This window comes from Mytilus californianus, unplaced genomic scaffold (assembly GCF_021869535.1).
Source record: "Mytilus californianus isolate M0D057914Y unplaced genomic scaffold, xbMytCali1.0.p SCAF_4, whole genome shotgun sequence".
Classification (NCBI taxonomy): Eukaryota; Metazoa; Mollusca; class Bivalvia; order Mytilida; family Mytilidae; genus Mytilus; species Mytilus californianus.
The window spans coordinates 122,186,035-122,211,869 of record NW_026262690.1 but is presented as its reverse complement, the minus strand read 5'-3'; the positions used below and the strand labels follow the sequence as shown (position 1 = coordinate 122,211,869).

At 32.6% G+C, this 25,835-nt stretch overlaps 2 protein-coding genes across 3 annotated transcripts; one reads left to right on the top strand and one right to left on the bottom strand.

Moving 5' to 3' along the window:
* Positions 1–154: 154 nt before the first annotated feature.
* Positions 155–14,406, top strand: LOC127739286 (kelch domain-containing protein 1-like). Of its 2 annotated transcripts, none has more exons than XM_052250950.1 (11): positions 155–296; positions 1,328–1,458; positions 2,059–2,129; positions 4,709–4,930; positions 6,487–6,574; positions 8,366–8,443; positions 8,953–9,092; positions 10,509–10,621; positions 11,127–11,290; positions 11,717–11,769; positions 13,106–14,406. In XM_052250950.1, exons 2-11 carry the CDS (start codon positions 1,357–1,359, stop codon positions 13,296–13,298), a joined length of 1,224 nt encoding a protein of 407 aa, XP_052106910.1. In that variant the 5' UTR covers positions 155–296; positions 1,328–1,356; the 3' UTR covers positions 13,299–14,406. The 2 variants fall into 2 exon arrangements, with proteins under 2 accessions (XP_052106910.1, XP_052106908.1); XM_052250948.1 differs by lacking the exon at positions 2,059–2,129 and adding an exon at positions 1,937–2,007 and having other exon boundaries at positions 162–296.
* Positions 14,407–17,293: 2,887 nt separating this feature from the next.
* On the bottom strand, positions 17,294–19,144 carry LOC127737215 (ankyrin repeat domain-containing protein 50-like). Its single transcript, XM_052247750.1, has one exon. It carries the CDS (start codon positions 19,142–19,144, stop codon positions 17,294–17,296), a length of 1,851 nt encoding a protein of 616 aa, XP_052103710.1.
* Positions 19,145–25,835: the final 6,691 nt, after the last annotated feature.

Here is a 25,835-nt window from a genome sequence, read left to right as displayed (position 1 = left end):
CTGGACCCGCCCCTGCTATAGCATTGTAAGACCTTGTAACCCCTTTTAGAAACGGAGAAAAAGCAAAGAACGTTGCCAGAGCTCTGGAACGTTGCTATAAAAATACTTTCCGGAATTTTCCATTCTCCGTTTATACTTTATGTTTTATATTGAAAGTAGTACTTCCTGTTATCAAAAATCTGTCAACAAAAAGCACTGTGTCAGATAATCAGTGATAATAGGTGTATTTAAACATGTAAACCAACATAAGATTGTTATTTCTGTAATGGGTCTAATTTCGACAATCATTATTCATGGTAAAATCTTTTATCCAATCTCTGTATATCAGAACTTGAACCAAACAACACAGGCGCTTGTTTCTATCCATAGGAAGGTCGAATAATTTTCCATATATGTATGCATATACATGTATAACTATATAGTCAACACTCCCATGGATAGAAACAAGTACCTGTGCCATACAGCGAACATGCATCCCTATAAATTTCCTGTACTGTTTAGAAAATCGATTTATCATCATTTAGACACATAATCCCAAAAGGATTGAGAACTGAGCAATACATAATTCAATATTAAAACAAATCTGATGTCCATAGATAATCAAAATATAGTGCCTGACAAAATTTTGTGAGATAGAAGAATTTGACATTAAAAAATCAACCATCAACACCTAGCCCCCACTCCCAAAAAAAACAAAAAAAAAACAAAAAACAAACCCAAAACAGTCAAAGACAAACAACAATGAACATCACAAGGTCCAAAACCATGTCTTGGTTCTAATAACATAGAAGTTCTGACAAGTTGAGTAATAAGAAAACTATGTACATCAGAATCATGCTGATATTTATATTATCTCAACGATAAAACTGCACATGGATACCCATTTTCAGGTCTAGGGTTCAGCCACTCTCTTTTTCCTGCAATACTTATGTGAGTAAGTTAATTCAAGCTTCAATATTGTTTACTTCCTAGATTTTCCCAGCTTTTCACAGTAAACAGGATTGTGAAAAACTAATAAAATATTCCAGGATTAATTAGTGTTTTGTCTACATACAATGTAAGACTCATCAGTATTGCTCGGTAGACCAAATCAATTGTGAAGTTGAGGAGCATTGAAAATCAAAACTACCAAAAGTTGTTCCATATCTCACTAACGCCATCTTTGCCTGGGGTAGAAAAACTGACAGAGGTTTTAACTATTTAAAACTTTTTAAAGAGTAAATTTATAGAAAATTGCAGTATTAGTCAATATGATTTCGCTGCCACATACAATGATGTTTTAGTTATCTTTTCCTATTATTTAGAGTATTTTTTTTCACTTTTGCAGATAAAAAAAGAAGATGATTTGAATGTGACATGAGTCAGGTATCTCGGACGGTGTGTAAAGAAGCCACACCCAGATGTGGACATGTTGCTGCTAGTTATGGCCAGTATATGATTGTATGGGGTGGATATTCTGTATGTATACAAGTTTCTACTGAAAAAATTTATAAATGATAAATATTGGACATTAAACAAAACAAATAAGGACATTAAGTTTCAGAAAACAATGTACATATAAAAATAAGAAGATATGGTATCATTCTGTTCATGTTCTGAGGAAAAAACACAAAACATATTTTAGCATCCATTATGTTTTGTTTGCAATAAGCAATAGGAAAAAAGGTATATATTGCAAATAGTGTATCAATATATGTAGTCTTTACAGTTATGGCTTTGTGGGTAAAGGGGGATAACTCTATTTAAAAAATCTTGTATATGATTGACAATGAAATAAAAAACAAGTGTTACAGTGTCATGTAATAATTTAACGTGTTACATGTAGTGTCAAGCCATACAATGACATATGTAGAATTATCTAGTTTTTTAAGGGAGCTTGACATTTCTTGTTCTCTAAAATCTACATGCACATCATATTTAACAATATATTTTTCAGATAGAAAATAATTTTCAGTATTACTTAGCAGCCAAAGAATTGTGGATTTACAACACAGAAAATAAAGTTTGGTAGGTTAGCTTGTATTATTTTAAACAAACAATTTTCGTTTTTATTTTCAGTCAGAAAATAATTTTGAGTTTTATCTGCCAGCTAATGAATTGTGGGTATACAGTACAGAAAATAACATCTGGTAGGTTCTTAAAAGCAAGTTAAGGATAAAGAAAAAAAAAATACCTATCTGGGACCACCATGACCTTTGTAGCGCCAGGCTTGAATTTCCCTGTGCCACCTTTGATTTTCCAAGTACTGCATTTCAAAATTAAAGTAAATAGATTTTAGTAAAATACTGGATATCCCTAACCCAATTATCACGTCAGTGGTAATTAAGAAATCTAATTAATGTTAAATGGTGTCAGCAGTGCCTCCTGAGATATACCTTGACCACTGATTTCATTATCTACCTTGTCACATGTGGGGACGTATGCAACATACAAAGAATTTTGATATTGGAAATTTTAAAACTAGATAGATAAAATTGACATTCAGTTAAAATAAATTGAAGGATAATCATCATTATAGATCATGCAGAAACAGATTTTTATATTCTGTTAAAAAACTATGTTTTGAATATCGTGGTAAAATTTGGAAGTGAAAAGCCGATAATTTAAATTATTTGATTTGTCTTGTTTTAGCTCATCCTATTGCCATAACTCTGTCATCTGTCAATCATTTAAGGTTTGAAGTTCTTAAGAACCTGCGAATCGTAATTGACAGAAATATTATTTCCAATCAAAAATTGTTGTTAGAAAAATGATCTGATCCATGGATGATAATAAAAATGATTATTTCTTAATTAAAAAATATCCAGGATTTGTAATCAGTAGCCACCACAGCCAATAACATTAAGGTGAAACAAAATTGAAAATAAAATCATAAAAAATATGTGGTTAGTGAAGAAACAATTTAAAAAACCTAAACATAATACAATAACCCTTTTGGTAATTTTCTATTTTACAAAGATGGACCATGTGTTTTTCAATGTTGCTTGATTGTGGTGGTTGGTATATGTTCTAAACAACTTTTTTTGTAGTTCCTGTTTTTTAATGTGTTATCAAATTTTCATTAAAAAAATTAGATCTGCTTTCTGTGACATCATGCTTTTCTTTTGTCCTACCAGATTTTTGAGATCTCACCTTTTGTCTGACCAGATTTTTGAGATCTCACCTTTTGTCTGACCAGAATTTTTTGAGATCTCACCTTTTGTCTGACCAGAATTTTTTGAGATCTCACCTTTTATCTGACCAGATTTTTGAGATCTCACCTTTTGTCTAACCAGATTTTTTGAGATCTCACCTTTTGTCTGACAAGATTTTTGAGATCTCACCTTTTGTCTGCTGATTTTGACATTTAAGGACAGCATGTTCAATAAATTAAACTTAATTGACTACAAACACCAAAGCCTAGGTAGTTCTTAAAATTGCCATTTGCTAAAAAAAAAATCAGTTAGAACTTTGAGCATCTATTTTTTGTCTTTATAATACAAAGTCAGATGATGAAGGTAGACTTCCCAAAATATATTATGTCATTTAAGGTTCAATTTTAATCTCATCAAAACATGCACAAATTCACATGGATAAAAGAAAGTAAAAAGATCAGCTTCTATTCTACGTATGAGCTTCCTTTGTTTAGCAACAATGCAATCAATGACTTTTACGTATAATAATAATTCTATACATGTAGTCATCATAATGAAAAAAAAAGTTGTGAAGGATTTTTTTAATACAAAATAAATATATCTGAATTTTTCCAAAGAGCATATTTTTTTATTGAAAAGATATGTTGTCTGAAAATCAAAATATTTTTAGAAGTTTCAGTGACCTTGGGACGTCAGAACCTAGCTCATATAGAATACATGGAAATTTACTTTTGGAGACGAGTTTCTGTCTGGCATTCGGCTGTTGTCTGCTCTTTGGTCGGGTTGTTGTCTCTTTGACGTAGTCCCCATTTCCATTCTCAATTTTATCATTTGATTGCCTATTTATTTTACTCCATGAATAAGTACCTTTTATTCATGTTCTAATCGCCTGTAGCACAAACAAACATATGTATGATTTCTAATATGTTATGATCTTGCAGAATTTTCTCACAGTACTTGTATTTGTGAGAGCTAATTTATACAAGTTTGTAAGCATGAGCAATGTTTGCATGCCATAGATTAAATGAAGAGGCACATATTGCAAATATATGTGGGTCAACAGGGTCATATGCAAAAAATTATTCTCAAAATGCAGTGTAACAGTATTACAAAACGCAGTCACATTAACTATTGTTCAAAGTGAAAGGACAAAGCAAAAAAATGAGATATATGCTGACAAAACATTTACCTGTACTACAGTATGTATTAACTTTGAACTTTTCGAAATGCTAAGGATTTTCTACACTAGGAATAGATTACCTTAGGTGTATTTGGCAAAACCCTTCTGAATTTTGTGTCCTAAATACTCTTCCAGACTTCCACTTCATATTTCTTTTGGCCTTTTTAACTTTTTGGATTTGAGCGTCACTGATGAGTCTTTAGAAGACGAAATGGGCCTCTGGCATACAAAATTTTAAGCCTGGTATCTATGATGTCTTTATTTCCATATATCTATCATTAATGATATAATAATTAAAAATTGTATTTTGACCTATGAGTTAAACATTTGATAATACATGTATGATTATTAAGAGTAACATCCCTATTACCTTTTATCCATTCTATCATTTTAGGCATTGTATGAAAACTGACCCTCAACTATGCCCTTTTGAACTCTCAGGGGCTTGTGCTTGTTGCTTTGGAGATTCTATGTATGTATTTGGAGGACACAACAGCTTTGGAAACAGCAATGAACTATATCGACTAGATTTAAAGACATATACATGGCACCTTCTGGAATCTGACCAATCACCAAGTCCGAGAGATAAAGCTGTAGCCTGGTTCTATAATCAAAAGTAAGAATACCTCATTTCATCAGTTTCCATTGATGCATTGTAATGATTGTTATATCAACCTCCATTATTATGCCACAGTTTCAGAAGATGAAATCACTGAATGCACAGGCAAATTTTGCTTGCATGAATTTCAAATGAGATTCACCTCAAACAAGCTTATATGTGGAACTTGCGCGAAAAATTTCACGTTAATTTCACAGGAATCTCATGTGAAATTTTTCACATGAATTTCATGTGAACTTTACAAAAAAAAACATTAGTGTTTTTCATGATTTTAATCAAATTTGAAAAATTTATATGTTATTTGAATAACTTTATTTTGAAATTTCACATGAATTTCATGAGAAAAAAATTCACGTTATTTTAACATGACATTCATGTGAGTGTCACATGAGATTCAGGTGAATTCTGTTCATGTGAGTTTCACGTATAAGCTTGTTTTTTGTGAATTTCACAGAATTTCACGTGAGATTTATGTGAATCTCAATTCACATGAGTGAAATTTTTCTGTGTACAATGTAGATCACGAGTCAAATTTTTCTGTGTACAATGTAGATCACATGAGTCAATGACTAAGATGCAATATTATCAATATTATTGAAATACAGATCCTTTGTCCACGCTTCGCTTATAAGCCCTATAATAAGGTTCTGAAAACACTTGGTTCTATATTATGTTCAGGTAATTTTTACATCAGCCAATTAGATTGCTGCCTTTAAATTTTGTAATGCGTGTTTTACAGTAAAATCTGAAGAGCAAAGTGCTAAGGCTGAAACAATTTTCAAGAAGAAATTTTAGTGAAAATGAATGAGAAATTGGTGACTACTTTCACAAAACCTTAACATAACATTTACATAAAATTTACATAACATTTAAATAAAAAGGATCCAGTAAGTGGGTAGCCTGTCAATACTGACGTTATGACTTTGAACCCCGCATGTGGCAGATGAATTTCGACTCTGATCTTAATTGACTAGGATTGTCAGTTTGCCTGCTGAAGGTCGTGGTTTCCTCCGGGCACTCCGGCTTCCAATAAAAACTAATTGTCATGATATAGCAAATAGTGCTGAAAGTGGTGTTAAACACCAGGTCAACATTCAATTATCAACAATAGAAAAGTTTCTGTACCATATAATTAATAGAATAAAAATAGAATAAACAGAGGCTATTAGAGATCTGTTGTTAACTTCAAATTCCTCTAAAAGACAAATAATAGTAGGATGAGATAATTTAACCTATTTTATGAGTACTCAACACTCTCTGATTTATCATGGTAAGAAGAAAAATCAATAGAAAGAGAGAGGAACATAAAGTCTGTTCAGAAAAGGCACTTCATTTTATAATATAAGAAATGGTAGTCACTATAATAATTTTTTTTCCTGAACATGTATGAAATATTTGCCACTGAATGTCAAGCAAACAACAATCAGTTAATATTTATCAGTTCAGTTTTAAACAGTTTTTTTTTTCAAATAATGTTCTGTGTTGTATTGTTGACAGATGTTTCCTTAAAAATATAATGCATCTCTTTACCTCATATCAATGTTACTTTTTAGGTTTTATTGCTTCAGTGGATTTGGTCCATCTATAAGTGGTCACATGAAAGTTAATGGTGTATATGTTGAGGATACAGATAGTACTTTAGTAAGTACCAGGAGACACTGAGTAGTGGGTAGTAAGTACCAGGAGACACTAAGTAGTGGGTAGTAAGTACCAGGAGACACTGAGTAGTGGGTAGTAAGTACCAGGAGACACTAAGTAGTGGGTAGTAAGTACCAGGAGACACTAAGTAGTGGGTAGTAAGTACCAGGAGACACTAAGTAGTGGGTAGTAAGTACCAGGAGACACTAAGTAGTGGGTAGTAAGTACCAGAAGACACTAAGTAGTGGGTAGTAAGTACCAGGAGACACTAAGTAGTGGGTAGTAAGTACCAGGAGACACTAAGTAGTGGGTAGTAAGTACCAGGAGACACTAAGTAGTGGGTAGTAAGTACCAGGAGACACTAAGTAGTGGGTAGTAAGTACCAGGAGACACTAAGTAGTGGGTAGTAAGTATCAGGAGACACTGTTGGTTCCAGTCTTAGTGTGATAATCTGACTTCATGTTTGTCCCCACAGTTGGTGCATGGGTACCAGTCTGGTAGTGGTTATTCTACCTTTTTATGGATATGAAGTTTTTGCAATTAGGTGGCTGTTTCAGTTTCTAGAGAACACACAAGTGATCAAGCTAGAAATCAGTCTTGTCTTGTCGACTGAATCACTGTGAAACAGGTTGATTTCTGATGAAGGTGAAGGTGATTTATAGGATTAAACATGAGTGAATTGGTTCAGTTTATACACCAATAAATTCCTTTAAAAATGTCTTTAATCGTTATAATTCTTTAAAATTGGAGATAAGGAATTCAATTTCCCCACTTGTAACCTCTATCTCATGTAAATTGTATATTTGTGTCATTGAATTGGCCTGCCGCATGAATATATTTTTTGGTTAACGCAAAAAAATGTACTCCATGAAATTTGCTATCTGATAAAAAATAAACTACAAAAATATCTTATTATCATTCTAATGAATGTTTTGTGTTTATTATTTAATTAAACGATGAATGCAAAGTGAAAATAAATATTTTTAAACTTGAGCCGGTTTGTGTTATTATTGCCGCCATCTTGTTTACATTGGTTACAAAAAGTAATTCAGTCAACGTCTTCTATCCAAAAATAAATAACTTCAAGCCACTACCGAAATCCCTCTCAACCAATCATATAAATGTACTCCCTAATATGCTAATCATATAAGAATTATGAACATATCAAATGCTGTAAATGGGAAATTTTGGTGTCATGTTTTATTTACTTTGTAACAGATTGTGTACAGTATCTAGATATTTTTTCAATTTAATTGTCCAGTTTGTGTTAAGAGATACACCTACAAAGGTAAACAGCATTCTGAAATAATTTTACTGCTCTTTCAATTTACAAATTCTGATTGTTTTTATTCACGAGTTTGTTTGTTGAATGGAGCTTTAAAAAAATTTGTGATAACTTTAGTTTTACTTATCAACTCTTACTTCCAAAATTGCAAAAAATAAGAAATGTTGAGGACCTTTCCCTTTTAATGCTAATAAAACCAAAATTATTTGACAACTCCTTAAAGAAGTTATTGTCCTTAGATAACTATTTTTGACAATTTTTTTAGTTTTGTTTATTATCTTGAAAAGTATAACAGATAGATAGAAACTGTAAGCATGAAACATTACCATCAATATAAGATATACAAAAATGTAACTGAGTAAGATTAACAAATAAGCAAACATAACTTATTGCAATACAGGTAAAAATCAAAATATCAAAATGGCATATTTTTTTACCAGGTGAGACATTCAGGCTCTTAGAGACTCTTGTTCTCAATTAATAAAGTCAACAATGTGTTTCCATTGTAGTTTCCAAGGAGAGGATGGAATAATCAGCTGTGTATATATGACACAGTAAATAGAGAATGGACAAATCCTAAGTGCAAGGTAATAACAATAACTTCTTGGTACTTTCTGTCAATAGATGGGAGAGGAGTTAATCTAATCTGAGACAATCTTAAAAAATGAATGGCTTAAGACAAAATGGCTGTGAATGCTTGAAATTGCCGAATATAACATAGAAAGCAATTTTGCAATGAATTAGTCGTTTTATACCATTTTATTGGAATACTCAGCTGTAGATAAATACATTTATAAAACATAGTTACATAGATTTGACTAAGTCTGAAATATTTTCTACATTTAGTAAAAAATAATGAAACACAAGCTCTATTTATTTTTTATCTGAATGTGCCAAGTAAATGAATAACATTTAAACAGTAGCACAAGCAAACAACATATATAAATTCCCTAAAAGTAAAAGCATGTTTTACACAGCAAAGTTAAGGTTTAAAGCGTTAGAAGTATTGCATATATGCAATAAACTTCAAATGTAGAAACACTGAAAAAAATAAGATGTGTGTTTGTAGCATTAATTCTGAGCACTTTATTACCAGGGTGATGTCCCTTTACCAAGAGCAGCCTCAGCAGCAGCTAAAATAGTTTCTGTTGTGTTCTTATTTGGAGGTCGACATAAAACCACACGGATGAATGATCTACATTTTCTAGACTTAGAAACCTTGACATGGTCGGGAGAGTAAGTGGTTATAAATTAAAGGGTTTGTAACATTAGATTTGATTGGACACTGTCAGGAGAGTAAGTGGTAGTAAACTATAATGTTTGTAATATTAGTTCTGATTGGACATGGTCACAAGAGTAAAAAATTATTTTATAAAACTGTCTGTTATATTAGTTTTGATTGGACATCATCACATGAGTAAGAGGAAATTAATTAAGCTGTTTGTAACATAAGTTGTGATTGGACATTGTTATTGGAGTTAAGTCCTAGAATACACTATGACATTAGTTTGGTGAGGAAATTATCAGGATAGAACATGTAAAATGAATTACACTGTTTTTATATAAGATTTGAATGGACAGATCATTTAGCAATCAAAAAATCATTTAGAAATGAAACACACAACAGTGGCAACAGATAAACATTAATAGGACAGCAATCCCATGACACAAGAGTAACAAAAGCTAAATGGTAAAGGTCATCTTAAGCCTATAATTGATAGACAAAAGTACAATTTTGCCAAGTCCTAAATCTTGGGGGCCACTTACCATGTAATATGTGGAAGGTATGAGCTGCTTGAATAGGTCTCTGTTTCCAGCTTAATGATATATGATAAGGGAGGGAAATTATGATTGAAATTAAATTCAACTTAATTTCACAGATGCAATTAAACCCACTGTCGTAAGTGTGTTAGATATTTGTCATAACTATTTATCTCTCCACGAAACCGTGATAGCTGTAGGAATATATTTGCCAAAACATCTATGATAGGATATGTAATATTACAAATCAAAATATATGAAAATAATTGGGTACTGGATGTCACAGCTGTTTACTGCTACCACAAAAAGATAGAAGTGCCTCCAATTATAAAAATATATATCTTTTTCACAGATTGTAAAAATCCATCATCATGAAACACCTTCAACGAGCCCTTTTTTTATTTGAATAAAGCAATGTCTCTTAATTAACATCATTCAAAACAATCAGTTCATGTATTCACCCTGTTTATTTATTTTTATGCCCCACCTACGATAGTAGAGGGGCATTATGTTTTTTCGGTCTGTGCGTCCGTTCTTTCGTTCGTTCTTTCGTTTGTCAGTCCGTCGATCTGTCCTGCTTCAGGTTAAAGTTTTTGGTCAAGGTAGTTTTTGATGAAGTTGAAGTCCAATCAACTTGAAACTTAGTACACATGTTCCCTATGATATGATCTTTCTAATTTTAATGCGAAATTAGAGTTTTGACCCCAATTTTACGGTCCACTGAACATAGAAAATGAAAGTGCGAGTGGGATATCTGTGTACTATGGACACATTCTTGTTCATTATGAATCTTAATTTTGAATTTATAGTTTATAGACCTGAAAATATCTACTTTGTATTTAATCTAAGAACCAGAAATATTTATCAATGAAATATGTTTTTTATTTGTAGGTTGAGAACAGTGGGTTGTCTTCCTTGTGGAAGGTCATGGCATACATTGACTACACTACCAAATAATAGGTTATTTTTATACGGAGGCTTTGATCAAAATGATACACCTCTTAGTAAGTGATCTTTAGAGAGAAGTTTCATATATATATAAATGAAATTGATGATGATAAAAGTCATTTCTTTCTGTCCTGCTTCAGAGGCACAAAATTCATTAAGTATTATTTTCATTCAACAGAATACTATCTTTGCACAATTTATCTAGATACATAATTGATTTGCATCTTGGTTTTTTTTAGATTGCAAAATAAAAAAGATCGAATTCTGAAGCAAACTGATGATTTTTTTTGGTTTTAATTCTTGATTTTTTCTGTATTAAACACTAACTGGTAAAGTTAAAGTAAATATCCCAAATACCGGTAGATAAGTTAACACATAATTTATATTTTTATATCTAGCAAACAAGTATCTCATGTTACACTAGTATTCTTAATGCTAAAAGAGACCTATATTTGATAATGATGAGAAATGATTGACCAGAAAGAAATTTTAAATATTTTAAACATATCTGCAAAGAAACAGTTTTTGCTGCAAAAATGATGGTGTGTGATCTCTTCTTAGGTGATGGGTGGATACTAGATACTATTACACTGTCATGGTGCCACTTAGATTATCTGCCTTCAAACCAGCCACGTCTGTGGCACACATCCACTTTATCCACTGCTGGGGAAATTATTATCTTTGGTGGCTGCTGCAATAACATTTTAGATTATTCTCTGGAAAATGTAAGTATTATCTCCCTTTAATCAGAAATTATGTGATTCATAAAAAAGTAAAGCATATTCTTGACTGATCTGTGAATAGTGTTGAAGAAACTTAAAGCTTTGATTATGGATAACCAATGATTTGAAAATTAGTATTTACTGCTTCTTTCCAATGGCATTGATGAAGTAATTAGCATCACCTCTGAAACCCTGTTTGAGTTTTTATTGACCATAATGATGTCCGGTTCTTTATGATAAAACTTGCATTATGCTATAGAATGAAAAACAAATGAGACTTTGGGGCCTGTTGTTTTTGCCAAACACCGGTATAAATGTAAGAGGGATGGCTGCTTTGATTTATTACTATTGTGAGAAAGCCTACATCTGAGAAAATGAAGAAAAATATTGTTTTTGAGATTTTAAAAAAATGAAATTTTATATTTTCAGAAAATAAGTGGAGAAGTATTGACAATACAGCTACAGCCATATTCTCTACTCAGGTAATTATATCATTTTGTAAAATAACATATTCAGAAATCAAAGAAGAAAACATAATCACAGAGTTCATATAAAAGAAGATTATAGCTCAAAGTCTCAATGAAAATGAGAATTTCTCTTTGTTAGCACAAAGTCAAGTAAGATTTTTAGATTAAAATTAAAAAAGAAATGGAAAGTTGACCATTATGAAAAGCTGTTTTATTAACCATAAGAATTGTTAATCTTTCTACAAGTTAAACATGAAAAGAGTACTTAGGCGGTCATTTTAACCTTTTTGAATATAAGATAAGTCTGAATAATGAATTATCAAGTCATGTTCAGTCTTTCAATCAATTTTAAGACTTATCCACTGCAGTAAATTCAGTACTGTTCAGACAATTCGCTTGTAGTCAATAAAGTACTGGTCAGACAATTCGCTTGTAGTCAATAAAGTACTGTTCAGACAATTCGCTTGTAGTCAATAAAGTACTGTTCAGACAATTCGCTTGTAGTCAATAAAGTACTGTTCAGACAATTCGCTTGTAGTCAATAAAGTACTGTTCAGACAATTCGCTTGTAGTCAATAAAGTACTGTTCAGACAAATCGCTTGTAGTCAATAAAGTACTGTTCAGTCAATTCAGTACTGTTCAGACAATTCGCTTGTAGTCAATAAAGTACTGTTCATACAATTCGCTTGTAGTCAATAAAGTACTGTTCAGACAAATCGCTTGTAGTCAATTCAGTACTGTTCAGACAAATCGCTTATAGTCAATTAAGAACTGTTCAGACAATTCGCTTGTAGTCAATTAAGTACTGTTCAGACAATTCGCTTGTAGTCAATTAAGTACTGTTCAGACAATTCGCTTGTAGTCAATTAAGTACTGTTCAGACAAATCGCTTGTAGTCAATTAAGAACTGTGCAGACAATTCGCTTGTAGTCAATTAAGTACTGTTCAGACAATTCGCTTGTAGTCAATTAAGTACTGTTCAGACAAATCGCTTGTAGTCAATTAAGTACTGTTCAGACAAATCGCTTGTAGTCAATAAAGTACTGTTCAGTAACTTTTCAGACTATTCAGTATGATGTTGATTTGTTCAGGTAAATTACACAGACTGAAAAAATCTTATTTAACTGCAAGCCAACTGTCTGAACAGTATTGAATTTACTGCAGTGGATAAGTCTGAAAATTGACTGAAAAACTGACAATGACTTAATGATTTATTGTTCAGTCTTTTTTTAAAAAGAGCTGATCAGATCAAGATGACCATTTCAGATCCAAATTGGTTGACTAGTGATATCATAAAACATATTATCATTTCTTAAGAATTGTAAATGTAGAAGTGATTTTTATTTCCAGATTATGTTTAGATGATGTATACCAAAGAAAATCTCATACTCAAGAATTGTGGGAGGAGCTGCCTCAACCATTGTGTCAATGGTTAAAGGATAAAAATAAACTTGAACAGATATGTACCACTTATGACATGGACAGTGACAGTGAAGGTGAACTTGGGGTCAATGAACCAGGTCTGGCATGTTCTATATCATAGCAACCATTGTTTAAATGGAAACAAACATAGGATGTGGGTGTTATAAATACAACAAGTAAAACAGATGTCTTGCTGGTCTTACATCATGGCTATTGAATAATAATCATGTGATAATTGGTACTTCAATCTGTTCTGACGTGTTCTGATCATGTAGATAAAAATAAAGATATTATTGTGATCTCAGCTTATCCTATGGAATTTTTTGTATTGCCTATCATTCTATTACTTATTGATTTTTTGTCAACTTATATTTGTTTTGCCTAACAGAAGTTCCCCTGGTAACTTTGTTATAAACAATGCCATAATATCTGTACCTGTTGGAACAAGTAATCTTTATCCCTTTAAGGCTTAATTCCCTTATGGACAAATACTGTAATATTTGTTCCGGTGGAAATCATATTCAAGAATTTTTATTCCAATTGGAAATTTTATTATGTAGGAATTTCTATTTCATGACATTTGTACCAGCTCAGGCATTGCTGGAATATTCATTTTACTGAGTTACATTAAATTTTAAAAATATAATCATTGAGTCATGTTCAGTTCTGCATTTTATAGATAGAAGAAGATGTGGCATGAGTGCCAATGAGACAACTCTCCATCCAAGTCACAATTTGTAAAAGTAAACGATTATAGATCAAAGTACGGCCTTCAGCACGGAGCCTTGGCTCACACCGAACAGCAAGCTATAAAGGGCACCCAAAATGACTAGTTTAAAAGCATTCAAACAGGAATGTTCACATCTTAATGTAATTTTTCATTAAATTATGAGATATTTGTCTCTATGGATATCTTTTTTTTCTTGAAAAGAATGTCCCTCAGTTGCATGGAGGTTAACACACGAACTAATCAGGTGGATTGAATAGATTTCAGTCTTTCCTGATGAAATAGTTTTCAAGGCAATTGATGAGAAAAAAAAGTCTTTGTGTTTTTAAGGATAAAAATTGATAGGAATGATATTGTTTTCTTTGCAGTAAAAACATTGTATTTTAAAGAAATGGTTCCCAATTTCATGCACTGTTAACATTAATATATGTGTCATTTAGCATTTGTATATAATGATTGTACTTATATCTCTTTTGTTATGAATATATATTTTGTAAAAGTATGAATTTTCTGTTTTGTTTTTGGGTAAAGATTGCATAAAATGCAATCAAAGCCCTATGGTACTGACTTGATATCTATATCTTCCATGGTTTATCACTACTTTTGATTTACTAAAAATATAGTGCATTGATCATAACATTCTATACATCCTATCCATGAACATTTGCTGAAAATTTATTAATTAAATATATATGATCAGTTATTCATGTTAGAAAATGATGTTATACTTGGTTTGAAAATTACATAACTTGTGCAAAGTGCAGAAACCTAATACCTGTTGTAAAAATATCAATGATGTCATTGTTTAAAGTAATTTTTAAAATTGGAGTTGATTTGACTACAACCAACGCTTAATACAATGAAATTTTAATTTTATTCACCACTTATAAAGTAAAGCAATCTTTACCCTTCAGTGCTTACAAGCACTTTGATTTTGTTGTTTGTAAGCCTCCAATGTTCATGAAGAGAGACATATTGTTACCTATCTGGGAGCAGCAGAGTAAACTTCGACGATCAATTTCTTGTATTTAAATCCTTTTAATAAAGGCAAGGAGTCTCCTATGGCATAACATGAATAACCTTGGTGGTTTAATAGCATCATAAACTGTTTAAGCTACATTGAACTATTAACAACTATCTTTGGTGTGTAGTCTGTTGTACATGTTGGTATGCGAATGTACATCATACTGTGACCTTATATTAACAACACAAATAATCAAAATATCGGAGGCTAGCATACAGTAGTCAACAACAGATGAGAGTCTAAAAAAGTTGTGAACTGAAGAGACTGTCAATGACCTGTCATTAAAATTAAATTCAAATCACCAAATACATTGATATGAATTATGACAACCACTGACAAGGTTCTACACTTGTGACAGGCACATCTGGCTGGGTTTAACTATGCTAAATTTAATTTTTAGGAGTTAGGTTTGTGAGCTGTTGCAATATTCCATACATACTAATATACCCTTGCATTAAATAAGCAGTCAAAAAATCCACCTTCTTTTCAACTTGAAGAACAGACATTCTGTAATAAGTGTTTAATTTGCTGGTCCATGATATAGTAGAGAAGTATTTGATTTCTAGGCATTAAACAAACAACAATAATAAAATAATACAATGATTTATTGAGTTCTTGTAAAAGACACAAAAATAACTTGAAGAACAAACAAAACAACAACATAATCTGTCAACAATTTCCTAGATGTCCTTTTGTAGGAGTTTTTCCTACTTTATATAGGCATTTCAAGAAAGGTACGGTTTGTATACAATATTCTTATCAATGTCATAAACAACGAAAAATCTCAATAACATTGATTCTAATAAGTTTAAAGGTTCTTAAGTTAGCACTACAAAAATAAATAGATTTTTGTTGAAATCCTTTAGCTATATCAATGATATAAAACTAAATAGAAAATTGCTGTGAAGAAGTAAATTGTAAAAACAGCAAATAAAATGAAATTAACTAAATTCTACATCTAATGTGTTTATTGTTGGTACCATAAACTTTAAGTGAATATTACAGGTATGAAGATAAACATGTAAAGATGACTACTGATAATTCAAATAGAAAAAGACTCAATATAATTTGATATAAGAAGAGATAATTTTATCAATTGCAAATGAAAACAGTTGAACAGTCTAAATAATACAGCAATGCAAACAATCTTTTTCAGTTATAACTAAATAAAGTGTTGTATATTTGTCAAAATCTTGATAAAATTATTTACAATACCATTATATACAATTAAAGTTTTTTTCAGAACCTACTGCAAATTTGGCACTAAATAGCTTTACGCAAAAAACATAATGTTTTCAAAACATCATGTTAGTTATAATCATTTTGCAATGACCATTTTGCCAATTCTCAGACCTTTCACAACACTCTTCATGAGTTTAAAATTTGTAGAAAAGTGTCAAATTATGTAACCAAAATAGAAACAATAGTATATCATGTTACAAAAAAGCATGTATTTACAATGGTACATCTCTTGAAAAAACAAATAAAACATCTTTAAACAACAACAGCACATGACTTAACAACATCAGGTCTGTTAGAAACAATAAAATTGAGAATGGAAATGGGGAATATGTCAAAGAGACAACAACCCGACCAAAGAGCAGATAACAGCATATCTAACAACAACATTTGCATATATTTTAAAAAAGGGGCATATCTTAAAAACAACATTATGGTACATTTCTAATAAAAACAGCACATTTTCAACAACAATTGCCTATATTTTTAAAGAGGGGCATATCTTAAAAACAACATTATGGTACATTTCTAATAAAAACAGCATATTTTCAACAACAATAGCAAATATTTCAATAACGAAAACGTATCTGTTAGAAACAATAGCACAGTTTGTTACACATATAAAACAACATATTTCTACATGCATTTAAACAACAAATGTAATATTGTAATCAACAACCGCACAGCTTTCAACAACATAGTGACATCTTTCAAAAACACAACCCTCAACAACAACAGACAATCTTTATACAAAAAGTATCTCAACAATTGTACGGACGTTTTTCCTTACCATAATATATTACAATAACACCAGCAAAATTATAGCGTCAAAATGCATTTTTACAACAATTATATCCTCCTTTATAATGTCAAAATACATCTTTACTATAGATTCATTGTTTGACCTTTCAATTTATAGCTTCTAGTGTCATTTAAGGGTCTAATGTAAAAAAACGCGTCTGGTGTACAGCATTTCAACATAACTGGAATGTTGATTTATCATGGTAACTATTGAATTGTGATAATTTCTGGAAGCAATCAATACAGGTGATTGACCACTCCAGTCATATTTGTTAAAGTCTACTCCTCTGCCTAGCAGCATTTGTACTATTTCTGTATGACCACGTTAACAAGCTTCCATTAAAGGTGACCGACCAAACTGGTCACATTTATTACAATCTGCTCGTCTGTCTAATAACATCTTTACTATTTCTGTATGACCAAACGTACAAGCCTTCTTTACAAGTGACTTACCCAAACAGTCACACTCATCATAGTCTGATCCTCTGTCTAACAATATCTTCACTATTCCTGTATGACCATGTTCACAAGCAAACATTACAGGGGACCTAACCCTGATGTTACATTTATCATAGACTGCTCCTCTGTCTAACAACATCTTAAATATATCTGTATGACCATGTTCACAAGCATACATTACAGCTGATTGACCCCATCTATCAGATATACAGTCAGCTCCTCTGTCGACCAACATCTTTACTATTTTTGTATGTCCCTGTTTAGACGCATACATTACAGTTGACATACCAAACCTGTCATATCCATTATAGTCTGATCCTCTGTCTAACAACATTTGTACTATTTTTGTATGACCATGTTCACAAGCCTTCATTAAAGGCGACTGATCATCTCCATTACAATTATTACAGTCTATTCCTCTGTCTAACAACATCTCTACTATTTCTGTATGACCGTGTTCACAACACGCCTTTATTAAAGGTGAATGGCCAGCATTATCACATTTATTACAGTCTACTTCTCTGTCTAACAACATCTTAACTATATCTGGATGACCATGTTCACAGGCCTTCAATACAGATGACTGACCATGAATATCACATGTATTGCAATCAACTCCTCTGTTTAACAACATCTTCACTATTTCTGTATGACCTTGTTCACAAGCCTCCATTAAGGGTGATCTGTCATGGTCATCACATTTATTACAGTCTGCTCCTCTGTCTAACAACATCTTTACTATTTCTGTATGACCATGTTTACACGCTTTCGAAACAGATGACTGACCATGAATATCACATCGATCATAGTCTGGTTTTCTGTCTAACAATATCTTTACTGTTTCAATATAACCATTATTACAAGCCGTACTTATAGGCGAACTACCCATAAGGCACCAGTTATTATAGTTTGCTCCTCTATCTAACAAGATCTTTACTATTTCTGGATGACCACAAGCCATCAGTACAGGTGACTGACCAATATTATCACATTTATTAGAGTCTCCACCTCTGTCTAACAACATCTTTACTGTTTCTGTATTACCATGTCCACAAGCCTTCAAAACAGCAGTCTGACCAAACATGTCACCTGCATTACAGTCTACCCCTCTGTCTAACAATATCTTTATTATTTCTGTATGACCACGTTCACAAGCCTTTGTTACAGGTGTCTGACCATATTTATTAATTGTATTACAATCTATTCCTCTGTCTAACATTATCTTTACTATTTCTGTATGACCATGTTTACAAGCCGTAAATATAGGTGTTTGATAATCCTTATCACGTTTACTAAAGTCTGCTCCATTGTCTAACAATATCTTTACTATTTCTGTATGGCCATGTTTACAAGCAATCATTACAGGTGACAGTCTACTATATGTGCACATGTTTACATCAACACCTTGATTACAACACCACTGGACCAAGGAAATATATCCTATGTAACTACACTGTAATAAAGCAGTATCATAAGCATCATCGTCCTTATCATGATGATGATCATCAAATGTCTTCAAATAATAGAAGTCTGGGTCATCGTAACACGCAAGAGAAATACATGGTGTATGTTTACCACAGATATGTGCCAGGTGTCTCTGGTACGATAAATCCAGACTTTTTAAATGCCACAAAAATGTCTGTCTGAATTTAGGTATCTTCATATTGATGTTACTAAATACATCTTGAACTTTTTCCTTTGACCAGTCATCAATCATTCTTTGTATATACAGTTTATGGTACTTTGGAGGTATAATAGTAATAAACTGGTCCATGTCATGCTGTTTTTCTAATACAAATCTTTCCTTGATCAAACCCCTGTCTGCGTTCTTTATCAAGCAATGAATTATATTTTGCCCAAAGAAGTATGCTAAAAAGTCAAACATTTTATCATGTAAAATCTTGTACATGTTTTGTTCTTGTTTTATGAATGTATCTTTAAGTGATTCAAGACCATCTTGTAACACAAGTCTTGATGTTCCCCTGTCTAATCTACATGCCTCACATGTGTTCTCGATAATAGTCCTGGTTTCTTCGTTCAACTCTTCTGTAAGCATTTCTTCCTTCAACTTGTTGTTAAACATTATGCATAAAGCCAAAGCACAGTATTTAGTGTGATGCCCTTTCTTAAGAAGCTTGTCCATCTCTGCTTCATAAACTGAAAATGGGTTCTGAAAGAAATCTGTAATATTAAGTTCAGGATTATCATGGTACAGTTTACATAATAAAGGGAAACAATCGTATAAATTATAAAAACCTGTAATCTTTGATGCTTTTGTTTTAAGATATAACTCTGCTATTGACTGTTTTTCATTTTTTGACAGACGCATGTTTTCTAACAACAGGTTGCATACGCATGACTTAAACACTGATAAAGATTCAAACTTTTCATCTAGATACACTTGTAACCGACATGCTGCAAGAATTTTTGTTTTATTTTTGTCAAGAATTGTTTTTATATTTTCCATGACTGGGTCCCAACTTTTAATGTCACTTTGGTCAACAGAAAAGTTTCCACATAAATCATCAAAAACAAACAATGTCTTCTCTTTTGGGTTGTAATACTTCACAATGTGACCTGGTTTTGTCACTATAAGGACATCATAGCCCTCATCTTTCATCTCTAAAGCCACGTGCCGGAGTGTTGCTGTCTTCCCTACACCAGAACTAGCTGTAATAGTTACACAACTGTTTTCCTTTATCGATTTGAGTACAAGCTAGGCAGCTCTTGTTTCTATAAACATCGTATCATTATCTTTCCAATCCTTAAGTGTGTCTCTGGTTTTCTCTGAAATAGAAATTAAGCAATAAGAAAAAATGTATTTATTTGATTACTATGATACAGATTACTTATAATGAATGATCATATGTCTATTAGCGGTTAATCCTTTTTTTTTCACATTTTATTTCACTTCTGAAAGTATCCTACTTGCTAGTATTTCTTTTCACAAACTACATCTCTAGTTATCTCTATTTATTATTGTATCAAAGCAGAAACCATAATGAAAGATACAGAACAAAAGCAAAGAAAAGTATCAACCTGTCACTCTTGTTAACCAGTTACACAAGAGGGACGAAATATACCAGAGGGACAGTCAAACTTATAGATCGAAAACAAACTGATAACGCCATGGCCAAAAATAAAAAGACAAACAGACAAATAATAGTACAGATGACACAACATAGAAAACTAAAAACTAAAAACTAAGCAACACGAACTCCACCAAAAACTGGGGGGTGATATCAGGTGCTCCGGAAGGGTAAGCAGATCCTGCTCCACATGTGGCACCCTGATTCGCCTATCCTAGTTAAACTTGTTAACGTTACCAGTTATCAACCTGACTCTCCTATCCTAGTTAACTTTGTTAACGTTACCAGTTATCAACCTGACTCTTCTATCCTAGTTAACCTTGTTTACGTTACTAGTTATCAACCTAAATCACCTATCCTAGTTAACCTTGTTAACGTTACCAGTTATCAACCTTACTCTCCTATCCTAGTTAACCTTGTTAACGTTACTAGTTGTCAACCTGACTCTCCTATCCTAGTTAACCTTGTTAACGTTACCAGTTATTAACCTGACTCTCCTATCCTAGTTAACCTGGTTAACGTTACCAGTTATCAACCTTACTCTCCTTTCCTAGTTAACATTGTTAACGTTACCAGTTACCAACCTTACTCCCCTTCCCTAGTTGACCTTGTTTACGTTACCAGTTATCAACTTTACTCCCCTTCCCTAGTAAACCTTGTCAACGTCAGCAGTTATCAACCTGTTTCCCCTTCCATAGTTAACCTTGTCAACGTTTGCAATTATCAACCTGACCCCCCTTACCTAGTTAACCTTGTTTACGTTACCAGTTATCAAACTGACTCCCTTTCCCTAGTTAACCTTGTTAACGTTACCAGTTATCCACCTTACTCCCCTTCCCTAGTTAACCTTGTTTACGTTAGCAGTTATCAACGTGACTGCCCTTCCCCTGTTAAGCATTCCAGTTACCAACCTGACAACAAAGATACTTTTTACCACACTCCAAGAAATCAGCTAAATTGACAGAGTACCGAGGTACTAACTAACAACTTACCTCTAATATTCCAAGGCACAGTAACCTTCTGAGCACTTTTTATTTCTTCAATTTCTTTTGTAACATGTGCATGGTCTTTCTGTAGCAATTCATGGGATTCTTGTAGTAATTTATGAGATTGTGTCATTTCAGTATGCGACATATTCAGGCTATCAAATGATTCTTTAAGCTCCCTGATTTCATCATTAGACCTTTTGATGTCAAGCATTATTTCTTGGTTACTTTGATCTAGAGGTTTGTTTTTAAGATGATCACACTCCTGTTTTATTTGCTGCCCATCTAATCTACCAATTGCCTGGAAAATATTGGACTATACTTGTAATTTTAGTTGGTTTGTAAGCGACCATCATTTCATTGGGTTACATAACATAATTCAAAAAGATCACACGCTTTTTAATTTTACTTAGTTGACTAGTTGCTGATTTTTAAAAAAACAAATCCTAGTCTAGTGTCAAAATAGTGTAGCCCGGTTTGTTGCTGTTATAATTTTGTACATGCCATAGACAAATTGAATACTAATTTTAAGAGATATCAGTTTAAAACTAAGCAAATTACTCTTTACCAGATTTACAGCAAATGCCTTGAGTGTGTAGGTAAAGTTAATATCTTTGGTTAGCTTGCTTGTTAGCTGAACCGTGAAGTTATTATTAAGGTAGGTATACTACCCTCCTTTAATAGTGGACTAGTCCGACAGATAACCAATCTATCTGTCTGTAGGGGTACACTTCTCCGAAAGGAGTAGTGTACCCCTACAGACAGCAAGACAAGCAAGCTAACCAAAGATATTACCTTTACATACACACTCATGGCATTTGTTGTAAAGGGTCTCTTATGTGGCCTCAATATTTGTTTTAAAAAGTAAGAATATGATAAAAAAAGGGACAAAAGGTGTAAGCTATCAATAGCTGTCAGGAAGAAACTTAAAATGTTCGTAGGGTGCATAAATTTACGTATGATACTTTATAATTAGGTCAAATGCCGTTTAATAAAGGGACAGACCTAACTAAGAGTCACGCGATGATCAATTCCATTAAAAAAACTACAAATGAAGGCAACAGACATAAAACTAATGCACTTCAAAAACAGTAAAAGCAGGTGCGTTGACAGAGTAAGGGTCTCTAATAAACAATGCATCATCCTAAATCAAGTAAAAGACAAACGCATAACCAAACATACCCCAGTTATATCAGTCCACATCGTACCAAAAGAGGTTGTGTCTAAATTACCATGAGCTAAGTAGTTCCTGTAGTATTTGAATCTGGCTAAATCAGCACTTTTTGAGGTCTCCGTGGCTGAAGGTAAACAGTCAAATCCACCCATAGGATGGGCTAGCTTTGTCAGATTTCTAAGTAATGTAACCATCAAACTCACATCAAATGTTTTTGAATCTGGAACATCTGGAAAATACATCAGATAAAGGTAGTGACAACATCAAATGATTACGGATTGTGCATCTAAAATGTTATTTATACTATTGTGGATTAATTATAATTCATGAGATACACATTTTGACGGACTTCGTTTTTACTGGTGAACCACGAATCTAAATCTTCATCAAAACACAAATTTTATATAGGCTTGTATGCAAACTTTTTTTCAAAACCACCAACTCTATACTTACTTTTTTTCTTAATCCACGAAAATGAGTACTCACAAAAATAAATGAATTAACAGTATTATAAGAAATAGAGCTTTTTTTGTAATTTTGATAGTAAAATGCAATTATTTAGATTAGAATATCAATATTAAAACTGTGCAAAAGAAAATCGAAAACAAACTGCCAACGCCATGGCTAAAAAAGAAAAAGACAAATAGACAAACAATAGTACACAAAACACAACATTGAAAACTAAGGACTGAGCAACACGAACCACAACAAAAACTGGGATGATCTCAGTATTCTGGAAGAATAAGCAGATCCTGTTCCACATATGGCATCGGTCGTGGTTTCATGTATGTACGAACCCACGACAAGTCTAATGAGGTAGGCCACACTCGGGAAAAGGGAACGGGATTGTAGTTACGACAATTGGAACACATCCGTTTTCATAACGGTCAACCAACTCGATCGATATGGCGTCCGTAAACTTTACGAAGGGATGATTTCAACCTCACCACTTGAAACTATTTGCTTTATAGCTTACTTGTGAGCAGCAACCCTCTATCAAGGAAATCCAGTTAGTAAATACAAGCCCGGAATATCTTATAAACTGGGAGATATATATGCAGGCGCTACTGGAATGTTGCTACATATAAATGAAAAGTTCATAATTGGGAAGCTGAAATAATCTTTTGTCGTAAAGTTTTGTTTTCAAACGACCACCTTTGCCAGTTTTTGCCAGTTTTTAGAAGTAAGACAAATATGAGGCAGACGTAACTGTATCTGTTGTCCTTTATCTCAAGTTCGATGGGATAAATGCGTTTAGCATAGTCACCAATATTTTAGTTAATTATTGAGAGAACATCATCTATACAGTGGAAAGTAAAGTTGAAAGATACTGATTACTTCTTTTCTTACTTCCTAAGAAGTTCCTGTATGAGTTCAGCTTCATTTAAATAAAAGAACAAGTCGATAAGAAGAGAAGCACAGTTGGTTCCCATGGGAATGCCGTCTGTTTATTGAAAAAACCCTACAATCTTAACAAATATGTTGTCAATCAGGAAGTCAGTTCCAGATATTTTTTTGTTTGAATCAGAGTGATATTTTTACAAATTACGATCTATCCCTCCCTAAGACAAGATACTTGTATCTACGTTGGTCATTCTTTTTTTATGAAACAAAGAAGGACCAACTCGTTCAACTAATCTTTTAGTTAGGAAAGGGAATACTTGTGTATAGTATTAAAAGTCATTTTTATAATACTATTGTAGGATGACAGAGTCTGAGACTGTATGTTCTCTAAAAGATCTTTGGAATTTTTAAGTAGTCACACCTTAGCCAAAGTAAGGGCCGTTATATTTTCTGGTCAGTTCATTTGTTCGTCTGGTAATCTCTATTACCCTCTTCATCGTGCGTATGTACATGTATAACAAGGAAATTGATGGCTCAAACATTCTACCTTACCTGATACATTAAAGACCAAACAGCATATTAATTTCTACCAATGATTTTTTTCCTAAAATATTGAGTGATGATAATTCATGATTTAAGGAATAAGATATGATGACAAAAAAAAAAATTGGGGGTCACCTTGTTTTGTCACTTTAGCAACCTAATTTCCGTGTGTTTTTGAAATATGAATATTATTCGGTTACTATTTTAAATTTCAAATAATCCAATTATACCGAACCTATGAGCATAATTCCTTTTTCACATTTGCATCTACCAATTTTAGATTCAAGAGTTAAAGATTCTTCGTGTTTTGATTTTAAAAAGTATGATTTATTTCAATCCCGCCAAAAATAATGCACAATAATGAAAAAAGTTTCCAGTATTAAAAAATAACTACCAGTGATTTCTTCTTAAACATTTCAAAAAAAAGAAAGTGCTTTATGTTATCTTTCGAATAAGGCACCAAAACCTATATGTCACCGACCTTTAAAAAAAGTTATGAGCAATTTTCATGTTTTTTTATTTGTTTTTTAGAAAAGAGTTGTCTTTCTATAAAACACTGAATTTGACGTCATAGTACAAGTTTCCAGTAATTTTCACAAATATTACAAATTAGACGTGTGAAACACACATTCAAATTTCTAATAATAGCAATGTCATACACCTGCGTTTATTATCTATTATACAAGAGATCACATTTATGCATCGGTATTTGTCAGATCTCATTCTGTTGCCTCACTAGACCAGGAATCTCAGCTTTTAAATAAGCTGTCAGAAACACCGCCCGTTAAATGTTATATTGTTCGAAGTCTCCTTCTACTCTGCTTTAAAAAAGAAAGTTTGTTTTTCCCTGCCCTCTCTTTGACAGAATTATTGAAAATAAAAAATAGAAAATGAAAGATGACACTGACACTGACTCTGACTACGATAAACTTCTACGGCATTTGGTCTCTAGTGGATAGTTGTCTCATTGGCAATCATACTACATCTTATTATTATTTTAGACTATAGAGTGTTGACGGACGGACAGAAGCACGGCCGGACTAGTGTATACCGTACAAGTTTTCCATTGATTCGGGAGTGAAAAAACTATTCCATCTAATTTGCAGATTCATAATTGTAAAATTTTTTAAAACACAAGGGAGTTGGAATGATAAACTTATGCCCCGGTCATACCTTATATAGCGCGAACAGACGCCGAACGGATAACTTTTTTTTAATCCGTACATGTCCGTTAGACGTCCGTTCTTATCCTTTAGACGTCCGTCCATATAC

Coding starts and splice junctions, on each gene's coding strand:
- LOC127739286 (XM_052250950.1), top strand. CDS start 1,357: ATGAGTCAGGTATCTCGGACGGTGTGTAAAGAAGCCACACCCAGATGT. Junction 6,575..8,365: donor AGGATACAGATAGTACTTTA/GTAAGTACCAGG, acceptor TTTCCATTGTAG/TTTCCAAGGAGAGGATGGAA. Junction 9,093..10,508: donor ACCTTGACATGGTCGGGAGA/GTAAGTGGTTAT, acceptor TTTTATTTGTAG/GTTGAGAACAGTGGGTTGTC.
- LOC127737215 (XM_052247750.1), bottom strand. CDS start 19,144: ATGATTGATGACTGGTCAAAGGAAAAAGTTCAAGATGTATTTAGTAAC.